Source organism: Aulonocara stuartgranti, assembly GCF_965226115.1.
Source record: "Aulonocara stuartgranti genome assembly, chromosome: 7".
NCBI classification, from domain to species: domain Eukaryota; kingdom Metazoa; phylum Chordata; class Actinopteri; order Cichliformes; family Cichlidae; genus Aulonocara; species Aulonocara stuartgranti.
Window position 1 is genome coordinate 28853740 of NC_138945.1, and position 23136 is coordinate 28876875.

Genomic DNA, 23136 nt, shown 5'->3' on the forward strand with positions numbered 1-23136 from the left:
TGCCAGGGCGATGCCAACTGCTTTCTAGGCCTGTGTGGCCAGGGCCTTATTTCTTAATTCACAACTACCGCAGTTAGTATGGGTTTGTGGACCACACAATGTAATGTACTGTAATGTAATTCAGTGCTATTTTTTAAACAGTTTAAAATTTCCATTGTGAATGCTCAAAAAAAAAAAAAGAGCACTTTTGGACGAATGAGTATCTGAAGTTAGATACAATTTATCCACCATTATATAACAAGTCATCTGACAGGGGAAGGTACACACTGCTAATGTGATCCTAAATGCGTGGACCAATTTTTGTGCTTAAATCAACAACTGCTTTCAGCTCCCTAATGGGTTCAGGGGTGCACATTTCATTATTTTTGACACTTATTATTCAGTCTAGAAGTTCACTCTCAGTATAAATGATGTCTAAACACACACTGAATTTTTGGACTCTCAACAATCTGCCATGACATTTGGAGCTTCAGTACAGTTTCTTATTTGGTTTAATAATATACCAAACATAGGAGTATGTTTGCATTGTGTATCTTTGATGTTTAATGGAAAACCTGAACACAATGTAAATGAGCAAGAGGTTATTTATGGAACAATTACAAACAATACTATCTAAATTAGTCAAGCACTTTTTATTAGTGCTATTGATTATAAGTACAAAGTGATTATTTTTGTGCTTGCAGACTGCTTGTTCCCAGGCAACAGCCCATAGGAGCTACCCGCATAGTGAAGCATCTTCACATAAAGTATTGGTTTGTCATGTGCATATAGTATAACTAACATTTTCTGTACAGTGCATTTCACAAGATAATGTATACATAACCCCAAGAAGCACACTGATCGCATCATTATCTCTATGCGGCAAAATCGCTCCTATTGTGAGGGCAGGTGCTTCATAAATTCTGTTTGCTTACACTATTTTGCTTCCAGCCTTGGAAGAGGTTTTCATGTCAAAGTTTGTCATGAATTCATCTTTCATCCAGCAGATACTCTATTTGGGAATGCTGAGGGTAAGGTGATAAAAAGTTAGAATAGGTAGAGGCTGCCAAGTTGTGTGATTCTGTTTCTCCTGGAAGGGAAAAGGCTTCACTTGGAATTAGAGGAGGAATAATAGCATCCTCACACATCAAAAAACTTTTGGCACTCTATCTATTTTTGCCTCAGGGACGTTTTAGCAGATGGTGGTATACACAGCATGGCAGTAACAATTACTCTTCCCCTGCTGAGGAACTATTTGCAATTTTATTAGAAACAAAAGACTAAATACAGACATCAAATACCCACAAGGAGCAGATATAATTAGACAAATCAAAGTTAATTTGATTCCTAACATTTCGCTGGAACAAGTGAGGGAACACGAGTCTTCAATAACACAATTTGATGGGAGATAGATCTGTGACGAACTAAACTTTTTACCACCTGGAAACCGCATTTCATTTAAGGTGACTGACAAGACTGGTGGATAATTCTTTATGTCATCACAAACACTTATAGAATTGCAGAGACTACACGCCAAAACAAAGCTGACAATTCAACATGCACTACCACTTTACACAGTAAGTGCGAGTTTGCAGGTGTGTAATAAGGTCATATTTGATTTTCTCATTAACTTCTTTTTTTCTCAATCTTTACACAGCTACTTCCGTGTAACACTGTGCCTTCACCAGAAAGTATGCACTGGTTGCTCCCATTTATACTTTTTATTAAGTGAACTACATTCAGCATTGTCCCTGAAGGCATCCTGTATATACATAGACACAGCACTAAAGCTGGTGCAGTACAAATGCATTGCTGTCACTACATCGCCTGTGTAGACATTGTATAATAGTTTCTATGTCAAAACAGCCTGTTCTCATTCCTGCGATGTCAAATAATGCTGCTTTGTCAAAGCTGCTTGCGTGTTTCAGTTACGCACAACTTGTCCTTCGGCAGCCGTGCATGAGTCAATGGATTATGGCATTAGTAAAATAGATCTGTCAATCCCAGCTCGTCCTTTTTCAACTTGAAGGGTTTCTGTTTTGAAAAAGCATGTTTTAACCCAAACAATAATCTTCCCCTTACATTCAATAAGTAGTGGTTTAAGTGTAGTAAACAAGTAAATGAAAAGAAATTAATCTGCAAGTGGAAAAAAGCAAAACTATGTGCAAAACGCAAAGCTCTAGATGGGATGGATCTGGTTGAGAAAACTGTGCCACACCTTCAGCTACCTGACTTTAGCGGTCTCTAAAACGCTACACTGAAAAACAGACTTGTGTAACGAAGACACACGGGTGGCATTTGACAAAAAACCAGCATGTGATGCCCAAGGTAGCGAAAGTATTGGTCAAGAAGTTGAGAGCTTGTTTAAACCTAGACAATTACTAGATTTAGGGAATTTTTCCTCATCCCAAGACAATAGACACCAGTTGTGGTGAGTGACCATTGGAGAGTGCAACCAATTTCACCCAGTGACGACTGGCAAAGAGGGTAGTGCATCAAACTGCCAAATGGCCATTGGTAAATAACCACAGCAGCCCATAATTTTCATGGAAGATGCTGACTTGTCTGCAAACATTTGCCAACTGCTCACCAAGAGGAACCAACAATCAGTATTTTGAGTTTTGTGAGTTGATTTGTGTTTAAGTTCTGTTTAATCCTTTGTCATATTGTTTCCCAGTGCTTCTGAGTTTACTTTTGCTTTTGTTCCTCATTAGATTATATAATATTTAGCTGTCATCTTTTGAGATCCCTGTTTCACCAGTCAAATCCCTGTGTCTGTCTAGTCCCTCTGTGTTCTCTCTCCATGGCCTTTATTTAGTTCTGTCGAGTTTGCATGTCTTATTCCATGTCTCAGTGTTTGCTACTTCCTGCTTTATTTTGATAATCTTTTATTTTGGGTGTGTTATGTTCAGGCTTGCTTCCCTTATTTCATTAATTCAATTCAATTTAATTATATAGTCTCACATTAACATTTGCCTCAAGCCCCTTTATATTGTAAAGTAGAGAGTCTACAATGATAGGCATTAGTTAGATTCAGGCTACGTCCACACAAACACAGGTATTTTTGAAAGGCAACTTTTTCTGTGTGTTGGGTATGGAAGAGGATTAGGGCCACTGGGAAAAAAAGGGCATGTCTTTTTTTTCTTCTTTTCCAGAATTCTGAGAAAAAACTTACTTTAATCTTAGATTCTGAGATTAAAGTCAGAATTCTGATTTTTTTTCTCATAATTCTGATTTTAATCTCAGAATTCTGATTTTTTTTCTCATAATTCTGACTTTTATCTCAGAATTCTGAGAAAAAAGAATTCTGAGAAAAAAGTCAGAATTCTGACTTTTTTTCCTCAGAATTGTGGAAAAGATATTGATATTGAAGAATGATTCCACCTCACTGTCTGTCCACACGTAGGACTCATTTCTGTTTCTATGCGCCATCTTTGTTTACTCTTTCCCTCCCAGGCTTCTAGACTTCTGATTGGCGAACATTTCTATACGGTCAAGTCATTTTGGAGGATTGTGTGAAGCAATTGTGCCAAATATTTATCACATGTTTTCTACCCCCCCTTCTCATCAGTTTTTACTGTCCATTCATCTTTCATAAAGAAGGGACAGATGCAGGCATAGAGTAAAGGAGAGAGGAAGGTCATTTTAAGTTCAGTCATGCAGATGAAAGGACGAATAAAGAAAGCAAGTCAGAGAAAAGGAGAGTTAATGATTTATGCTGTCATTCGTGTGACCGTGCTGGGACAGTCCCTGCCTGATGATGCATTCAGTGGACTTGATTGCTCCATCCGCTTATTTCATCCAGATGAGAGGTCCTTTAATGCTTTCCCACTTGCCAACCTGATCTACTTTCTGTTTTTTTTTCTTTTTCTTTTTTTTTCAAGCTAAGGACGTTGGACGTAAAATGAGGATGATGCTAAGTGACTGGCATGTTTAGGGAACTTGACCTTGTGGCGACTATTTTGAAAAAAATAGTACACACAAATATTTAATTTGTGAGGGGACACACACACACACACACACACACACACACACACACACACACACACACACACACACACACACACACACACAGCATAGAGTCTGAGGTTTACACATATTCATAACACAACAAAGACACATATGGTTCAGCAAAAGTGCAACAAGAAGAAAGGTGAATGAATGAACATATGAGTGAATAATGAAAAAGTGAATGTAAGTGGTTTTGAGACAAAACACTGGGCGAGATTTTCCAGAGCTGTCTAAGAATGACGGATATCTCTAATATGAGCTCATTTATTTTTGATTGGCAAAGCTGATTGAATTCCATTCGGAGCCACTGTCAACATGTCCTCATTTCAAACTCCCACATCTCCCTTGGCGGGTAATCAAGCACTTTGAAAACTGTTTGATGAAAGAAATTTGGCCAGATCATTCAAGAGGACACTGCATAAACAAATCTATTAAACCACACAATTCAGAGCAAGAAACACACTGGATGAACATGTTTCACTGGCTAAATGTGTGGTGGTGACAGTATTAACACATCGGAAAACAGCTAATAATCAATGTGACTCAGGTTAATAATCCATTTTGATAATGACTTAAATAGGGAGTGAACTGAAACAGGACAAACAAACAAATAAATAATGATGAAACACGATATACAGCCAGTAAATAATAGAGTGCCATTTTTTTTTCCTTTGAACTGAGGTGAATGCAGAAGTGTCAGAGTTCAAACAGCCAGTAATAAGCAAATTAGTTTGATGTTGATTTCTAGAAGGTTTACAATAACCAGCAAATTGCTAATCAGTTTGGCAATTATAAACAAGTGGCAACATCCAGAGCCCTGTACTACAATTTGATTTCAGTATACACAGGATGTCTTCTGCTATTTGGCTTCACTTACCCTAACATTGGCAATTAGGATAAGTGGTCACACAAAGCTGGTTATCAACTTGCTAAGTCAGTTGCTAAGTTTATTGGCAGGAGAGCAACTGTATAATATAGCGTTAAAAGGGTGCACTTTAAGCACCATGTTTGCTAAAACGGCTACTATGTTAATAAAGTTTAGCCTGTTTGAAGGAGAGTTTTAGTTGGTGCTCTTTCAGATGTAGCCTCAGTAGTGTTTAATGGTGTGAGAGCAATGATTAAATATAGACTTCAAATGTTGGGTTAATCTACAGCAACTTGAATATAGGTATCTTGCTTTATGATCATATATTAATGCATATAGGACAACAAAATATCTGTAAAATTGTTTTCTGCCTACAGAATAAATAAATATTGGAGTAAGGTTGTGTGTAAGAATCTATATTTAATAATGATGGTTATCAGGGGAACAAAGAGACATTAAAAACTCTACTGTGCAGAGAGATCCGTGTGGTCTTCCAGGAATTGTGACCTTGTTTTCCAGATAATTGATTGGTCAGTAGGTTCATAGTAAGAAGTGATCCACCTACGTAGTAGAGATTACATAGCGCTATCCCTCAAACTACTCAGATAACATGAAATCAAGGAAATAGAAAGTGGCAAGAATACCTCATACTGCCACTTACCCAGTGCTTTGTGTTAACCCCTTACAGAAGAAATAAAAACATTTAGGCCTGGTACAAAAACTGTTTTTTGACATCAAAGTAATTCCACAGTTTGGAACCTGCAAACACTGGTCACCTATGTTTGGCAGTCAAGATCTTGTAATAACCAGCAGAGATCGAATAACCAATGAAAGTAGACACCCAGGCACTGAAGGGGCCCTTGACGTACAGTACTTTGGCAATTTAAAGTAATGAGCAAGAGTACGATTTTAAAAATCAATAAAGTATTTAACAGGCAGGCAATGCAAACTGAATAGATAGATTTTTAAAAAAAAATGATCTATAAGTAATGAATTGTTTGCCTGAAAAGCCCCTTTTTAAATTCAAACATTAAACTAATTTTGAACATTAAAAAAGGAAATTAAAGTGTCTTATTTTGTGTTGCTGGCACCAAATAGTTTATAAATATAGCAGATGCCGCAATTTAAAATAGCATACTGCAACTTCACTTACCTGGAGATCTGAAGGTCCAGGCTTCGTCATCATCAAAGTGCGTATCTCCAGCCGTAAACCTCTCTCCAGGGAAAAATGCATGTGCCACTGTGCCCCCCGGCCCATCAAAGGGGTATCCATCATTGTGGTCAGCCTTGGTGAAGTCGATCTGAATGTCTGCATTACTTCCAGCCACCTCGTGAAAGTTAAGTGGTGCAATGTCGCTCCAGACCTTCAAGGCGTAGTACATGAGGGCTCGAACAGTGTCCCTGCCCAATAAGGCAGAATCCTTAGGGAAAGTCCGCACTCTGAGAGAGAGAGAGAGAGAGAGAGAAAGTGGAGAAAAGAAGTATATCAAATATAATGAAGGAGAGGGAGAAGAACTGTGTGAAAAAGGAGTTGAGGTGACTAATGAAGAAAATGGATGGGATGCTGACAAAAAAAGTTGATAATGGACAGGGTAACTGTGAGAAGGAAAAGACTAGACCTAGCCACAGCTATGTATATACTGATACAAGGGTGGATCCTCATTGGTACAAGTCATGCCTGTGAGCTAAAAGGTCAACCTTTTATTACTCTTGGGTGTTCATGACATATAGATGGGAGAGCCCTAATTAGGTAATCTCACACACATTTCTAGCTTTACACACAGTAACCTGCCCACCAGCTGTTCAAACCTTCAGTTTATGAGGGGCTACCAATCAAAACAAAGCTGCCTTTAAGGGAAAAGTGAGGTTGTTTCACTGGCTCCACTGAAATGCTGCATTGAGCTGTGACTCATAAAAAGCTACTCTAATGGAGTTCAGCATAAAAATACAAAACTAGAAACTAGCATAATAGGCCCCTTTTGAATTAAAACTAACAATCTTGTTTGAGATGGTATCCTCAGAAGTAAAATGAATAAAGGACTGGTGAGTAGGTGATTAAGCACACGAGGAAAATTCGAAAAAGGAAAAAGAAGCACAAGATGTAGGGAGCTCTGGACTGCCTAAGAGCATGAAGATCGACTAAATAATGTCTGCCACCTGCACAAAAAAATCCTGATTCTGTGATTTCACTGGAGTGCGTGTGTGTGTGTTTTAAACTTAAAAAATAAATAAATATATATATCATGGTTAGATGCTGCTGCCACTTATTACGTCCCAATATCTGGAGAATACAATGTGCATTCGCGACATTGGCATCAGCTGTTGGGAACACCTTACAAGCCTTACCCTGTTCTTACATTTCTCTATTCTTCATTTACCAATCAGTATAACATCTCTGAAGTCATTCCTTTCTGATAGCTACAGTAGAAACAGCACAGAAATGAACAGAAAACCACTCAAATGTCAAACTAAGTTTGCCCACCTCCTCTCCACCCATTTCCCCTTTCCTCTTCATTCTCTCATTGTCTCTACGATCTCTTTTCTTTTCTTTCCATCCATCAGCCTTCGCCCCCTCCTTCATCTCTGCTTCTACATGATGCACTTACCCTCTTTGTCCCTACAAGTGCACTTTGTCTAAATACAAGAAGCCATTTTGCCATTGCAGGCTGCTCTAGGAAATTTAATCAGCGTGTGATACTGACAGAGTATAAGAAGAGTGAATGCCACCTTATCCTCCCATTACAACTAGCTTCAGGCTAGTATCATGGATAAGTAAAGGAATAACATGCCAATACATTATTTATTTATTTATTTTTATTTGTGTGTGTGTTACTGCTGCATGTATTTTCTCTTACATCATTGTGGAGAAATTATGGCACATTCCTGTTACCATCCTCGACGCCCACAGCTTATGCACAGCTCTCTTAAGGTCCCGCCACAACATTTCAATCAGCACGGTGGTGCAGTGGTTAGTACAGCAAGAAGGTCCTGAGTTCAATTCCACTATCAGGCCAGGGTCTTTCTGTGTAGAGTTTGCGTGGCTTCTCTTTGAGTACCCCGACTTCCTCCCATAATCCAAAGACATGCAATTAGTGGGGTTAGGTTAATCGGCGATTCTAAATTGCCTATAGTTATGAATGTGAGTGCGAATGGTTGTCTATCTCTATGTGTTAACCCTGCAACAGACTTGTTGACCTGTCCAGGCTGTACCCTGCCTCTTGCCCTAAGACAGCTGGGATAGGCTCTAGCCCCCCCGCGACCCTGAATTGGATAAGTGGACTTTCTGTTGTAGATTTGCTGCTGTCCCTGGAACCCAGTTGAAGCTAAATTTTAGCTGTCAGGCAGATTGCCTTACATTTAACTCTTTAATACTTTGCACGACCATGAGCTACTCTGTATACAAAGTCAAGAGGAGTAACCCTCGTCTCTGTGAATAGGTTTCCCGGGTCTATCTCGTACCGTGACCCCTGGACCCCTGAGCGTGAGAGGAACTGCCTGGTGTGTAGGGATGGGTACCGGTATCATGATGGCACCGGTTCTGACATAAACGGTAGTAACCAGACCAAAAAGCAGCGCACATTTTGGTGCTTTATTTCGGTGCTTTTTTTTCCTGAGCTGTGATACACTTTAGATTCTCGCCAATCATTTTAGATTTCCGAGGATAGTAGGCGGGGCCAGGTACGTACGTTCTTGTAGAGCAGAGCTACAGATTAAAAATGCCCAAGGCAAAGCGGTCAAAAGTCTGGCTGTACTTCACAGCAAAATATGCAAACTCAGCAGCCTGCAACAAGTGCTTAAAGCCGCTCTTCTCTGCGTGAGTAGCTTAATATTGTTCGTGTGTAATTCACGTTGAGTAGGCTAACCACGTTATTACATTAATGCATGTAAGGTGAACTAGCAAACATCATCATAGCTACATGCGGCTGTCTTCTTGTTTGATGGCAGATGCTCCCTTCACCCTGGCCAAAAAGGCTAAAATGACCAAAGAAAAAGTGGAAAACAGCTAAACACGAGAGGTTTTTGGACAAAGTTTGTGTTAATTTATTTATTTATTTTTTTCCCATTGTTTAAGCACTGCTTCCAGCCAAGAGTGATACCATATCTGCCCTATAGCTGCAGAAAAGGCTAACATTGTTATCTTTTTACAAAAAACAGCTAAACATGAGAGGTTTTTGGACCAATTGTCTGTTCTCCATTCTTTAAGCACAGGTTTGAGCACCGTTTAAGCACCGGCACCGTTTCAAAAGTACCGGTTTGGCACCGGTATTGGATAAAACCTAAACGATACCCATCCCTACTGGTGTGGAGTTGGTGTTGACAAGGAGCGGAGCGAATGTGAAGCCTTTGTGTTTCCCAGACCCTGTGGACTTTGAACCACAGTGTTTATAGGGAACCCGGTGTGGAGAAATAAAGAACTGTTTAAATCGCATCTCTCAGTCTGTGTATTAAAAAAGAACATTTTATTTTCAGTTATTTAATTTGTCGAATTACTTTTGAGCCCCTGAAATTTAAGGGATTGTTTAAAAAGGAAAAAAATGCCTTAGTTCCTCACATTTTTATGCAATCTTTTTGTTCAAACCACTGAATTAAAGCTAAAAGTCTGCACTTCAACTGCATCTGAGTTGTTTCATTTAAAATTGGGGGAAAAAAAAGTAAAATTAGAAAAAATATTTAAACACCTAACTGTATTATTTTAGATAGACCTCTTGAATAGTTTTATATAATAAAGTCCCAGTTTTCCATGCTGGGAATTTCCTTGAGGCAGGAATGACATGTTAAAGAAGACGATTTGAAAATGCAGATAGGCACACATCGTCGTGTGAGACAAGCTCTGGGTAACACAACTTTTACACGTACCTGCGCCAAAGCAAAAATGACCATCTGTCAGACCACCTGCATTGCATTCATTTGTGCTGCAATTTACATGAAAGAGGAAACAGAACCCATAAAAAGGCAAATGTGGGTAAATATAAACCATGCCGGGGAAGTTGAAGGTGAACACCTTTAGAGTGAGCTGAACTTCAGCGGAGCTGTGGCTTTTCATTAAATCCTGGATAAACTGGCTTACAAATTAATTCTCCTTTACTCAAGGGACACCACACTGTTTTTCTGTTTGGATGATGTTTTAATCCACTTATAAAAAAAATCTCCACCACAGATTTAAGAAAATAGGCTCAACTGGTCCTATGAGGCATGAAATTAAAATTGCTTCTACATCACATACTATAGATTTGATCAACACGAAATGTCCACATAGGCAAGAGATAGGCAGGTGACAGGGTGCACAGCGAGGGAACCTACTTTACTGGCATTATGAGGGGAAAAAAAGATTTTAATTAAAATCAAAGCATTAGTCAGTTTGTTTAAGCTATATACTTATACTCTAGTTTTTCTTTTAATTTATTTCTGACAAAGTGGTTGCTCAAGAAAATGTCCGTCCAGACCAGCCTTGCTGTTAGTGCCAGTTATCTGGACTGCTGCAAGACACATAAAGGCTTAAATCTACAGGATTACAACTGTTCTTTTCCAGAATCTCAGTGTGTTACTTGCCCCTCTTGGCCTCGTCTGCCCTTTATGCTGCAAAAATCTAGCTCCACAACAAAATCCTTGGTATGTATGAACAGCTTAGACAAGCTGATCCAGTTATCGGCCTGCCAAACTCACAATGTGACAATCACTGTAAACATTTAGGTCACAAATAAATTCAGAGATGGAGCTTCTGTCACTACAAACAATTCCAAGAAAGAAAAAAAAACCCCTCTATTGTCATTCCCATCTCTTCTTTTGTTGAATTTGTCACCTTAAAAGCCAAATCTCCTGTCAAGCAAACCTTCTGTTTGACATTTGTTTCAGTTCATACTTGAATTCTTTATGATTAAGGACTTGCTGATCGATGATGACTCATTCCTCCGACTGAATCGTTTCCCCTTTGTTTTGCTATTCAAGAACGGATGAAGAACAGTGGTTCATTATGATCATTTTTAAAAGTTCATTCATTTTTCTTGTTTTTCTTTTCTCTACATTCTGGGAGCTCCTGGGGCAGTTTGTTCTGGCAAGTCCTTCGTAGCCACACTTTTCTAGTGATAATGGGCTTCTGGCATATGGCATTTTCTCACATTTAGTGATTTCAACAGCTTTGTCTACTGTCCATTTCAAGTATATCTCAGTCTCATTCAGCCTTGCTTTTAAATTCTGTAATTGCTACACCAAATAAAAGGCCTGCGGTGCTCTGAGCCCTGTGAATTAGAAAGACACATACTGTTTGTCCTCTTGTCTGAGCACTGAGGCTGCTGTGTGAATTCCTGCCAAACCTGACAGCTTATCACAGAAGTTTGAACGTTAATACATACCCTCTACAAATAAAGTTGTAATTCAGCTGAGCAATGCTGACTAGCAGCGTGTTTGCCAATGTGCAATGGGAGTCGGACAAAGACACTGCTCTTGTCTCCAAAAGTAAAACGTGTGCTTGTGGACTAAACTTTGTTAAGCATTAAACAACTTAAAAATACAATTCTACATTTTGTTTTTAGTAATTTCACAAAGTGACAAACTATTTTATTTCAGAAGTACACACTGTCCAATCTTCAAACAAAAGATACGATAGTGAACAGGATGAAGGGAGGGAGTGGATAGATGATCATCATCATAAGAAAAAACAGACACAAACTATAAGGGAGAGTGAGCAAAAGGGAGCATAACAAGCAAAAACACAGCAACTCTCCTATTACAGAAATATTTCTGACAACTCCCTGTGGCTTCATCTTCCACAGTTCTAACTTTAGTCAGAGTCAAGCAGCCTATTCTCTATGAGAATGACGAGTTCCTTATGTTTCAGCGTTTCTCGGGGCTACTACACTCAGAGGGATCAGTGATCACATAGACACATTTCCATCTCTGACAGAGATGTCTCCTTTCCTCATCCACCAAAAAATGTTCCTCACTACAAAAGCTTTTTAAAAGCTGCTTCTGTTGCAGGCTTGCAAGGCAGCACGGAGGTGCACGAGAGAGGGAGCGTGCATGAAAGAGAGCGAAAGGGAGGAAGCAGATTAGATACTATCCTCTTAATGCCGGCGATACATGGGTGTGAACTGAGGAGTAGAAAATTAGAGGTTTGAGGATGTTTCTTTTCTTTAGCTGGCAGTTACACCAACTTAGCACAAAATAATGAAGTCGTCACTGATAAATGGAAATATTTAAGAAAAAAAATGGTTCATGTTAATGTCTTTGTAATCTTGCAAAAATGACATTTACATTAACTGAGAACTGATGGTGAAATGCGAGTTCTGCACAGAGCAGACGCAAGCTCCACAACTGGCCCCACACCCTGCAAAATTAAACCCATTTTTAAATTATTTCCCTTTGAGGAACTGGCTAGTTCCTCAAAGCATTCAGAGAATAATGATGATAATCAATGAACCAAATTTAAATAAGGTAATCTTCCCTGGCATGTTCATACTACAGATGTCATGCTGCCAGACATTTAGTAGCTGGTCACAGTACACAGTAGACTTACATGGTTCTTCATATCCAATTCAATACCAAAACAAAATGATCATCCCATGTACTCAAACATAAACTCCTTTATTAAAAACTCATTGACATAATGGCAAGACAATTACTATAGTTGTTAACATTATATTTAGTTGAAAAGACAGAGTGAAATTTTAATGATTATGACTGGAAACATTTTATCCAATGGTTAAAATGTTGATTTCACAACGGCAGTGCCAGCTGTAGCAAACATTGGAGGATAACGTGAGAAGGAAAATATTTTGAATGTTGTTTCTGAGAACGGATACTTAGTCAACTTGAATTCTTTAAACACATCTGGATGGTGGTCTTCTAAGTGCTTCACTAAATTGGAATATTTTTCTCAGTTAGTCCAAGAAACGCAGTAACATCATTTGTACATTGCCTTTTGCAAATCAATTTTCACACCCTAGTTACCCCCACCTCAAATGCAAAATACTTCCATATCCAACTCTGGCTTTCTTATCAGCTGTACTAGCTGCCATCTTCCAGATGTAGTTTGTGCTGCGCCATTTGTTGTTTTTCTTTGTACAACGTTAGATTAGAGTACGTATGTTCACATTTTGGACAGAGAGGACAGATGGTTTGAAAGAGGAGTGAAAGAAGCCATCTATGTCCACTGTGAGCGACCATCTTTGAACAGAGGCGGGGGTTTACGACACCAACTCTCTGCCATCTATAATCCAGTTTTGAGATCCCGTCCCAGACGCCTTAACGCCCACTCACATCCTGGGCCATCTGACCTCAGGAATTCGCATGACAAGGTGGGGCCAGGTTTCACAATGAACACACCCGAAACTCTGGCTGATTGGGACCCACGCCCAGTTTCCCACCTTGGCTCAGGCAATTAGAGGATCATCAGGGGGTCCTTTTGTCCCTCTGTGGGGGGTCACTCCCACTAGGTTTATATCTGGGACTCTCCACCATTTGACCTTAGAACTGAAGAAGCTTCTCGGATGAGAGGTGAAACGTCTTCAAGCAACTTAAAGAAGTCCAGACGCTTTTCTTTGCAAGCTCCTTTGACTACGATGACCTGGATGACTGAGAACCTTCACAGACAGTACGTATGTAACAACTCTTTAGTTCCATGTATTGTTTGTTATTGTGTCTGATTGGCAAATTCCAGTTAGGTTATATTGCCACCTATTGACAGCTTGACAGCTCTTCAAAATTAAGTGGAAAATCTCTATTTTACAAAAATACTTTTGTACATCCAGACATGCAGTATCCTCTGCAAGCGCCGCTCTGACCACCCACATTGCACGCCCCGCAATTTCACTACAAGTATGTGCATTAACAGCAACTTCTGTATCAACTGGCTAAGATTTCACGTGGAGGACCATCTTCAGTGATGACAGCTGGTCTGTGGCTAAAATCGAGCAGTTTGCAGCAATTTTCTATTGAAGAGTCCATAGTTTCCAAGCCAGAAGGCAGTGTGTCAAATGTGGAGACTAGGAAGGTGCTCATCGGTTGCGCACTGTGAATTGCTGGCCACAGGGAGAGACTGTCAACGCGTTCTCACGTAGCAACCTGAGGCGTCTGAGGGAGAACATTCAGCAGAAACAACTACAACTGCTTTCCATCCTGCCATTGCGTGCCTGCACAAAGCACATTGAAAATGCAGGAGTTTTTTTTTAAGTTTTTTTTTACGGACATCAGCACATACAGTAACTTAAATTTCTTTTTTTGGACTTTGTCCACTAGCAGTAAATTAAAAATAAGGTGGACAAAAGCAGGGGCCAGGTACTGCCTCTTTTTAACTTGGTAACCTGGGAGATTCATGGCCAAAGACTGGCCCATGTCATTTTCTCATGGTAGAGAAATGTATTTAATTTTTTTTAACAGTTTCTATCATAATAGTTCACAGTTTATTTGTGCTGCACAATATAGGTAATTTGTCTTAATAGGCTAAAATTAGGCTGACTTATGAAATGACTTAATTCTGTAAAGACTGTCCCTTTACTCATGGCCTCTTTTTATCGGGATCAGAAGCATTGTGCGGGCATATCAGCAGCACTGATGCTCCAAAAACATGCCATTAAAAGTTGTTATGCAATATTACACAGATCATACTGGGACCTTAAAACAATGTTTTCCTCTTAATATCTCTGATTCATTGGTAGAACCCATCTGATCGACTGTGATGCAGGGGTTGCACTGCTAGAAGAATTGAAATTGTGAAGAAAATAAAGTAATTGTCAAAATAATTTTTCCCCACCAAACTGGCCCAAGAGAGAGGAGAACGTGAACCGGCCCATCAAAAATCTGACTGACTGTCCCGATTACTCTCCTGTCCCTGGATCAAAGTGTTGAAACACAGGAAAAGATTGTAAAATAGCAGCCATGGTGACGATCAGGGCAATCGTGGCTCAAGAGTTGGGAGTTTGCCTTGTAATCGGAAGATTGCCGGTTCGAGCCCCGGCTTGGACAGTCTCGGTCGTTGTGTCCTTGGGCAAGACACTTCACCTGTTGCCTGGTGGTCAGAGGGCCTGGTGGCGCCAGTGTCTGGCAGCCTTGCCTCTGTCAGTGTGCCCTAGGGTGGCTGTGGCTACAATGCAGCTTGCCATTGCCAGTGTGTGGATGACTGGATGTGTGAAGCGCTTTGGGGTCCTTAGGGACTAGTAAAAGCGCTATACACATACAGGCCATTTACAAGGGTGGACGAAAAAAAAAAAAAAGAGATATTAAAAAACCAAAAATGGATGGAAAATCAGGTTAGGTTTTTGATTTTTAGAGGCTGATTTCCTGAACCTTTTGATCACACCTCCTCCTTTTTGATAATTCAACATAAGCCACAGGTTATTGGAAGTTTCCGGATTACTGGACTGTGGACTTTTAAGTCTCTAAGGTGGTGGAAGAAGATAAAGGAATTGGGACCAGAAGGAGCACATTGTGCTTATTGCAACGAATTAGGAATACCTGATTAAGGCTTTGAAATTTGTTGGATGGACAGAAGGCTGATTAAGTTGAGTTAATTTTCATGACTAGGTTAATTTCATGGCATAATTTGGACCTCCATTTGACAAATAAGTAAGAGCAAACTAGACTTTGTGCAGGGAGGTGTGTATCTGTGTCCATGCTGTGTGTGTTAACCCAAACTCATACAGGCAGGCGCGCGCGCGGGCACACACACACACACACACACACCTACACACACACTCTTATTACATTTCACCTGTTTGACTTTTAATTTCCGCATATTTCTTAAAGACCTTTGCAGGCAAAAACACAGAGTGATGATTCAGTTGAGGACAGGCAGGGAGGAAAGTGGAGCGCGATGGCAAAATGCAGAGTGAGGGAGAGAAAAACATGAAGAAACCTCTAACGCTCTTTTGCTGTCCCCCGCCTTCAGCCTCTCAGCAGGCTTTTACCTCCTGTGGTTTTGCTGCTCCACAGAGACATGAGCTGACATCAAAAGTGATGCTAAAAAGTACATGTGCACGCAAACACACAGGCACACACACCTAATATTCACCTCCTGTGCTCCACTACCCTCCGTAGACATAAGCTGATTACCCTGCAAATTGAAAGCTCATATAGCAGATGGTGATTCATATGCATTTTAGATGCACACATGTATAATGTGGCTCAAACACTGAGACACAGACTCACAAAAACGGGAAAATATTCCACAGACAGACTCAGACTGTGTATTAAACCAAAAAATTCTTAGATATATATCTCTTACACACACACACACACACACACACACACACACCATGTCATTTAGGCTGAAGATGAAAGTCACTAAATTAAAAGGCTCTGCGTGAGTCTACCCTCTTCCAAATATATCGGTCTCTCCCCCTTTCAGTCTGCATCTCCCTCTTTTCTCATTCTCTTTCTTTCCTGTTTGTTGCAGTCACCGACTCTACGATGCTGATTTGAAATCTCAGTCCCTAATAGGATAACGGTGTTATAGTTATTCTTAAGGATCTACCAAGCAATTTCACAGGTTAGTGGCCTCAAATGCCAGGAGAGGGAAACAATTTCAGAGAACTTCGCAGTGCCAGAATTATGGCAGGTTATAGCTTTCAGTGTTGTGATTTCTTTCAGTCTCTTTTAACCAGCTTTTAGTCTAGATTCGATCAAGCTCTTTTCTATAATCATCATTATTACTGATGCTTTTAATCCTGTTTTTATTCTTTGTCATTTCCATGTTTATCTTTTCAATTTATTTTTTATTTCATTCTTTGGTTTGTGCGTCTTGTGTCCTGTGACCATTCATCAGTGAAGCCCTTTGAACTGTGCTAACCCGTATGACAGGTGCAATAGAAATAGAATTTTATTGATTCATTTGTTCTGGGAGGCACGTTTGCTCTACAGTATAGGCATTTCTCATATATGTATATATAAGACCAATGCAAGGTGCATTCTGCCTGGGCTGAGAAGACAGTTTATTACTGATGGCATTCATTCCGTCCAGCAGAGTAAACCTGTGTTTGTGCAAACACCATGTACAAACCCCCCTCCCAAAAAACTTTGTTTTAAATTGAGATTTAATTTATATGTCTTCTCGTCTCATACAGACTATCCGTGAATTGTGGTATGGGTGATCTGTGTGGGAAGAGAGAACGGTCTTGGATCATCATGCGATGAGTTCAGAGATCTTTAAGGATGCTTAAAATTGCTTAAGAAGTTTAAAGAGCCTTAAACTCCCACCTAACAGATTGCATGTCATGTTTTAATAATTTTCTGATAATTTATACATAGTTATATATATATATATATATATAAACTAAACTATAAAAACTATCTTATCTTATCTTAGTTTTTATAGTTTAGTTATATATAGTTTCTAGCAACCAACCGCTTCTAGGAGGTCAGTGACCAGTCTCTAGGTCTGCGAGTCTGCAATCGATTTCACAGTGACTGCCAGCAATCTCCAGTAACCACTGACAACCAGTCAGGAAATAAACATTTTTCCCTAGCAACCACTGGTTATTAGTTGGTGACCTACTGACCTACTCCAAACCTGTGCTACTGGGGTCTTAATATGTAGAATGGAATTAAGTTTGCACATATTTCTCGCATCTTTGTCACTTTCCTCCAGTGCCACCACTGTTTGGAATCTCTTTTGTTTTTTTTCCATTCTCATGATGAGTACTGCTGATGAACAGTAGCATTATATGTGCAGATTTCTTTTTTTTTCTTCTTCTGGTTCCATTTATTAAAAGAAATAAAGATTTACTGCTGGCTGAGTTGTGAAGGGTGTCCGAGGTAGTTATATTTAGATGAGGAGGAATTCAACAGCATGGTGTCCTAAAAATATGGAGCTTTTCAATGCTTGTAATGTTAGTGAAAGCAAATCCTGTCCTTTTCTTTAATATTTCGAAGCTGAAATCCAACCACATCTTTATCTTGTATCTATCTTTTAAAAACACAGCTCTAAGAATCAAACAAGCTCTGTCCAGACTAGTGTTTTAGCACAATGTCAGGAATAATCTCTGTCTCTGAAAAGATCACAAGATCATTCACATGCACTGGGTATGCTGGTGCAAGAAAGCAGATGACTGGTTGACCAGATGTTGGTTTGCTTGATTTGGCATCATGGAAAACGTAGGTTAGGAGTCATAGCAAAGCAAATAGGGTGAGATTATCTACTGGCAGAGGAAGGCTAGGAATGGGAAACTGATCACCCCGAAGGAAGAGGAAAATCAGTAAAAGTATGTGAGAATAATTAGTGTATTTTAGCTATGAGACCCATTAAGGAAAAGTGAATGTGGGTGTCAGCATTTTCACTAGATCAGCACTGTTTCTAAAAGTCTTTATTTGGATGCTAGGCGTAAATGTATAAAAAGTTACACATTTTAAAACTAAAACAAATTAGTATAGCTGTACCCCAAGAGGACATAAATATAATGATGATACATCGCAATACGTAAAGAGAATGATGCCATTGTGGACCTACATTCATTTTTGTGGTCATTAAGGCTGTGTTTGGGCTCCTACGCCGCTCGTTCTTGTACTCTGTTCATTTACTTGATTAGAAAGATGATAGTGCAAGTCTAAAGAGATGGATGGGAGTTGGTGACTTTGCAATCCAATAAAATCTAGCTCCATGATTTAATGAATGTAGAGGGGGAAAAAATGCAATCTTGCTCTTCATGTTTGCCTCTTCTCTTCTTTGTTATTCTCATCATCCTCCCCATTTAGTTTTTTGTTTTTTCTTAGCTCTGCTCAGCTCGCTACACCTATCTGTTTGAGTTATCAGTGGGACTGCTAATGACTGCCTGGCTGTCTGCTGTGATAATGGGCTAACAATATGAGGTAATGAGCTAACAGTGAGCTGTTACACAACTAGGCCGTTGATGTCTATAACATACTTGGGTTGAGTGAAGCGTGGTGTGTCGCCGTGTGTGCAACAGAAAAAGGAAAGAGGTAAGCAGGAGTTAAATTGGGATTAAGGGCTCACGCTTAGCAAAGAGGCTCTCAAAGGAAAAAAAAACACATAGCCAAAATCACTTACTCATTTCTATTGTGGAAAAATGCATTCTTTAATTCTAAGAGGCTAAAATAAATAGCCTAGCCCCTTATCTTTATTCCTTTGCATGAAGTATCTGACACCCACCTCTCATCACCTACTCCTAGCACATTTCCAGAACATAATGATGTGAATGATGTGTGTGAACAAGCAGGGGAGACTGTGAAGTGCCAGTCAATCAGATGCCGTCAATGTGCTGAGGTGAGCTAAATCAGGAGCGAGTGGGCGAGTCTCTGCTTCTCACTGTAACTTAATGTGACGTTTTAATTAAAGAGTCCATATATAACGGTGAAGACCTTAGCTTGATGAGGGACCCCGAAAGAGTCACAAATGAAATGCTGCATATAATGAACGTGTATGTCTATGAACACCAGTAGAAAAACCAAAGTTCTGTTTAAGCATTAACCGTGATTCCTTCGTTAAAACTTGAAAGGATGTGATTAATATTAATATAGTCTTCAGTAGAAACAGATACTGCACAATCATTGTTAACCAAGCTTATGATTTTGCAGAACATGAAACTCCTGGACATATCTCAGTCGTGGAACTTAAAAGCTATAACCATTTATCAAAACCATTTCTTTCTGTATGGTGATTTTTACTGTTTGTATATCAGCAATATCAATAATAACAATAATAATAATAATATTTATTTATTGATGTTCTGTTGCTATTACAAGCAGTTATTTCTTGCTTTTGCATATTGTATGACAAAGACAAAACTGAACCATTACAGTCTTAATGCAAGTACGGTAACTGTGCATTAAATATGGCAAACTTTACTATATTGTGAATCACTTTTAATTTAATTAAACAAAAAAAGCTATATCCACGCAGGAAAAAAATTCACAGCAATGTGGCGACTAGAGACTCTTTAAAAAAGAGAGAGAGAGAAAAAAAAAACAGAATCAGCATTGAGTGACTAAAGAATAAGGATCCCATATCCTGGGAAGGATACTGTTGACTAACATATAACCTGGTTGTAAATAAATTAGAAGGTTACCTAGGTAACTAGATCACGGAATGCCCAATTACGACCAGTCATCAGCAACAAAGTTATTTGTGGCTTAAGGAGGTACACACCCCAGCCTATCTGTTCAGTGTGTGACAGCTTTGGACCCGTCAAGAGGGTTCGTTTGAGTACTGTGATCGCTGGGTGCTGTCTCCTGGTGTTAAGTGAACTGTTTCCTGACCACTACTGAACCCTAATCTACAACTGCCTGGGTAAAAATCTCTTTATCAAGACCATCCATCCATTTTATTCTACTTATATAATTGAGGGGGCGACTGGAGCCCATCCCAGCTGTCATGGTACACTTTGCCAAGGTTATAGATTGTCACAGGTAGAAACAGCCATACACACAATTACAGTAAACTTAATATTCAAATCTAGGACCTTCTTGCCGTGAAGTGACACCACTTCATCCATACACCACAGTACTGGCTATTGTTAATGCCAAATATGTGAGATGGACCAGTGCTTCATAAAATAAACCCCAAAATGCGAGTATGAGAGAGGAGCTGAGCTGCGGGGACAAATTGATCCTGCTGATTACTAAGTGCAGTGCGAGCACAGGCCAGCGGGTCAGTGGTGAGGGGGGTATAGCCGTGACTGGTGTGGGTACAGGCTAATTTAAGCTTTCTCCTGAGGTAGCTGTACAATGGACCATAACATTTTGAGTTACTGAGGTAAGCCAAAGGAATTTTATAAAATATTATGTAATATTATCACTTTTATTTTATAATTGTACTGTTTTGTTTCAACTCATTGTTTGAAGTCCCTTAGACTCCAAAGCTGTATGTTTTATTTAATGATCAGGTTTTTTATTTATTTATATTTTCCCTTCAGATATCTTCACCTTTACTTTCTTCTTGCTTTATTGAAATGGAATATGTAAGAAGAACCACTTTGCCAAAAACACGATGTTCTTCTTCTAGGTTATTTTGACTTCTTGTGAGCAATGTGTATATTTATCCTCTTTATTTTTAGTCATCTGTGTGGTTAGCATTTTGTTGTTTGCTCTGCTCAGATTAATGTAACATCAATAAAGATTTCGCCCATACACAGTGACATTCTCACTGCATGATGAAATAATTCAAATTAACACTGCATGCTGCAACATGTAAATTTCAGATATATAAATATTATTCTTTCTTATTTCTTCTGTTCTTCTTGGCAAATAAACATTTTATATGACTGTCACATTACATCCAACCCATTAGCTGATAGCCACACATTCTGTTATTCACTCATGAAATCTAATAAAGCAGAGGTTCAACAAATAATGTGATAAAAAAACCCAACAATTTTCTAAACCAAGCAGACAGGATATTTCTGTGCAAGCATTACAGCTTCAACCGAAAACACCCAATAGAGGGCAGTTTATGCAGAATTTCAATACTTTGTTATGATAAATTACTAAAAATCTGCACCTTAAAATCTCTCTGGATCTGCACTGACTGCTGTGAATACAAAGGTGTTTTATGGGCTGAAGTCGAGGCTCTTATTTCTGAGTAGAGTGAGCTGATGTTTGATTGACAGAGGTGCAAAGAAGAGGCAAAAAGAAGAAAAAGACAGTTAAAGCCCACCAGGAGAGAGACATGCACATACACCTGTGAGTATGTGCATATTTTGTATTTTGTCTATGCTTGTGTGCTGGCTTTCCGTGTTTCAAATTTCATGTGTGTATTTCATATTATGCACACACACTTTCCCACACAAGAGATTATGGCAGCTCAATGTTGAATGAACGCTGATAGTGTGGGTAAATCACAGACCAACCATATGTTTCACTGCTTCCTCCTACACGGTCTAACAGTATTCTCTGGTTCCTCACATGGTCACGGATGACCAGACCAACTTTATTCAAGGGCAGCCTAAAGAAATACTCTCCTCTTTGCTTTCTTTACCAGTTCTAGGGTTATTGTTTATTTATTGGGTGGCTTGCAAGAACCCTAGCAAGACTCTGATGGGAGGTGTTATGAATTGTATTGCATTGATTTGGGACCCACAATGCAGACTTGAAGATTAACTTAAAGTGAACAAAAAGCAACCCTTTACTGAGGCTAAAGATAGCAAAAACCTACCAACAGAACACACACATCCAGACAACAATACAACATAACAAAGAACAAAGGCAAAATCAGGCTCCAAATGGAATCACATGGGTCACACCACGGTAATGATACACAGCTGAAACTAATCCCAAAAAACAAGACGGGAGAAGCAAAACAGAAACATTTGGTGTACACAACACACGGTTACCAAAATAAAAGAGGATGTAATAAGACAAAGAAACACCTAACACAGAAAGAAAGATTTGGGGGAAACAAATAAAACAAGAAACGAAATACAAACTGTGAACATAACCCACATAACTAAAACTAATTAACAAAATAAGAGTCTAACTGAAAATGTTAAGTAACAGACATTGAAAGTCCAAACTCAACACTGAGTCAAAGACACAGGACCATGACAGCAGGTCAATGGTTACTGTTATCCTCAAAGCATTTGAAGTATTTCTGTTGACTGAAACCAGCATAGCTCATCACTTCTCCCATCTATCCGGTTGTTCAGTCTGACGTCACTAGCCGTGTCTGGGTCTAAACTCCGCTGCAGGTCCATATATCAAACGATCACTATGGCATTACTGAGAGTTGAAAAACTGTCTAAAGTCTTTCATCTTTAATAAAATGATCAGCGTTCTGCTCTACCAGGTGTAACAATTGAGTTTAACATCCAGGCATCCATGAAAACGGAATTTATGACATTTAACGGAGTTAGAAGTTAGCAGGGAGTTAGCTCGCTAGCTTCTATCTAAATACAATATAGCATGTCCTGACTGTGGGGTTTTGGAAACAAATTAAAACGTACAGCTCTGCTATCACTTCCAGCATAAATGAAGACAGAAAACTAAACAGCAGTGACGTTTGTAGGGTTACTGAAGTTGGGCTAGCTGGTATATAATGATGTGCTACGTGACCGCTAGCGACACAGCTATGTTAGCATAATATAAACAAGCTAACTTTTTTTCCACTCGATAAAAGTTAATGTGAGTGTTCTCGGTGGTCAGGAACAAATGTAATCGCATGGCAGGATGCTGTAAAAGGACCAAACTTCAGCCAGGAGAACAACTGAGATAATCCATCCACAATACGAGGTTAGTCATTCATATACTGCTGCATGGGCTGGGCTGTAGTTACATCGTAAGGTTTTAAAAACTGAGCTTAAATAAATGATTAGCGGTAATAAAAGCCGAGGGAGGTCAAC

The 23136-nt window shown here is 39.3% G+C and overlaps 1 protein-coding gene across 1 annotated transcript in view; it reads right to left on the reverse strand.

The window, feature by feature from the left end:
* The window catches only part of LOC309709878 (matrix metalloproteinase-17-like), a 91261-nt gene that overhangs the window by 25617 nt on the left and 42508 nt on the right, over positions 1-23136 (reverse strand). Inside the window, exon 4 of the mRNA XM_082538786.1 lies at positions 6009-6295. Within this exon, the coding sequence (XP_082394912.1) occupies positions 6009-6295 (287 nt within the window). The remainder of the gene's footprint in view (positions 1-6008; positions 6296-23136) is intronic.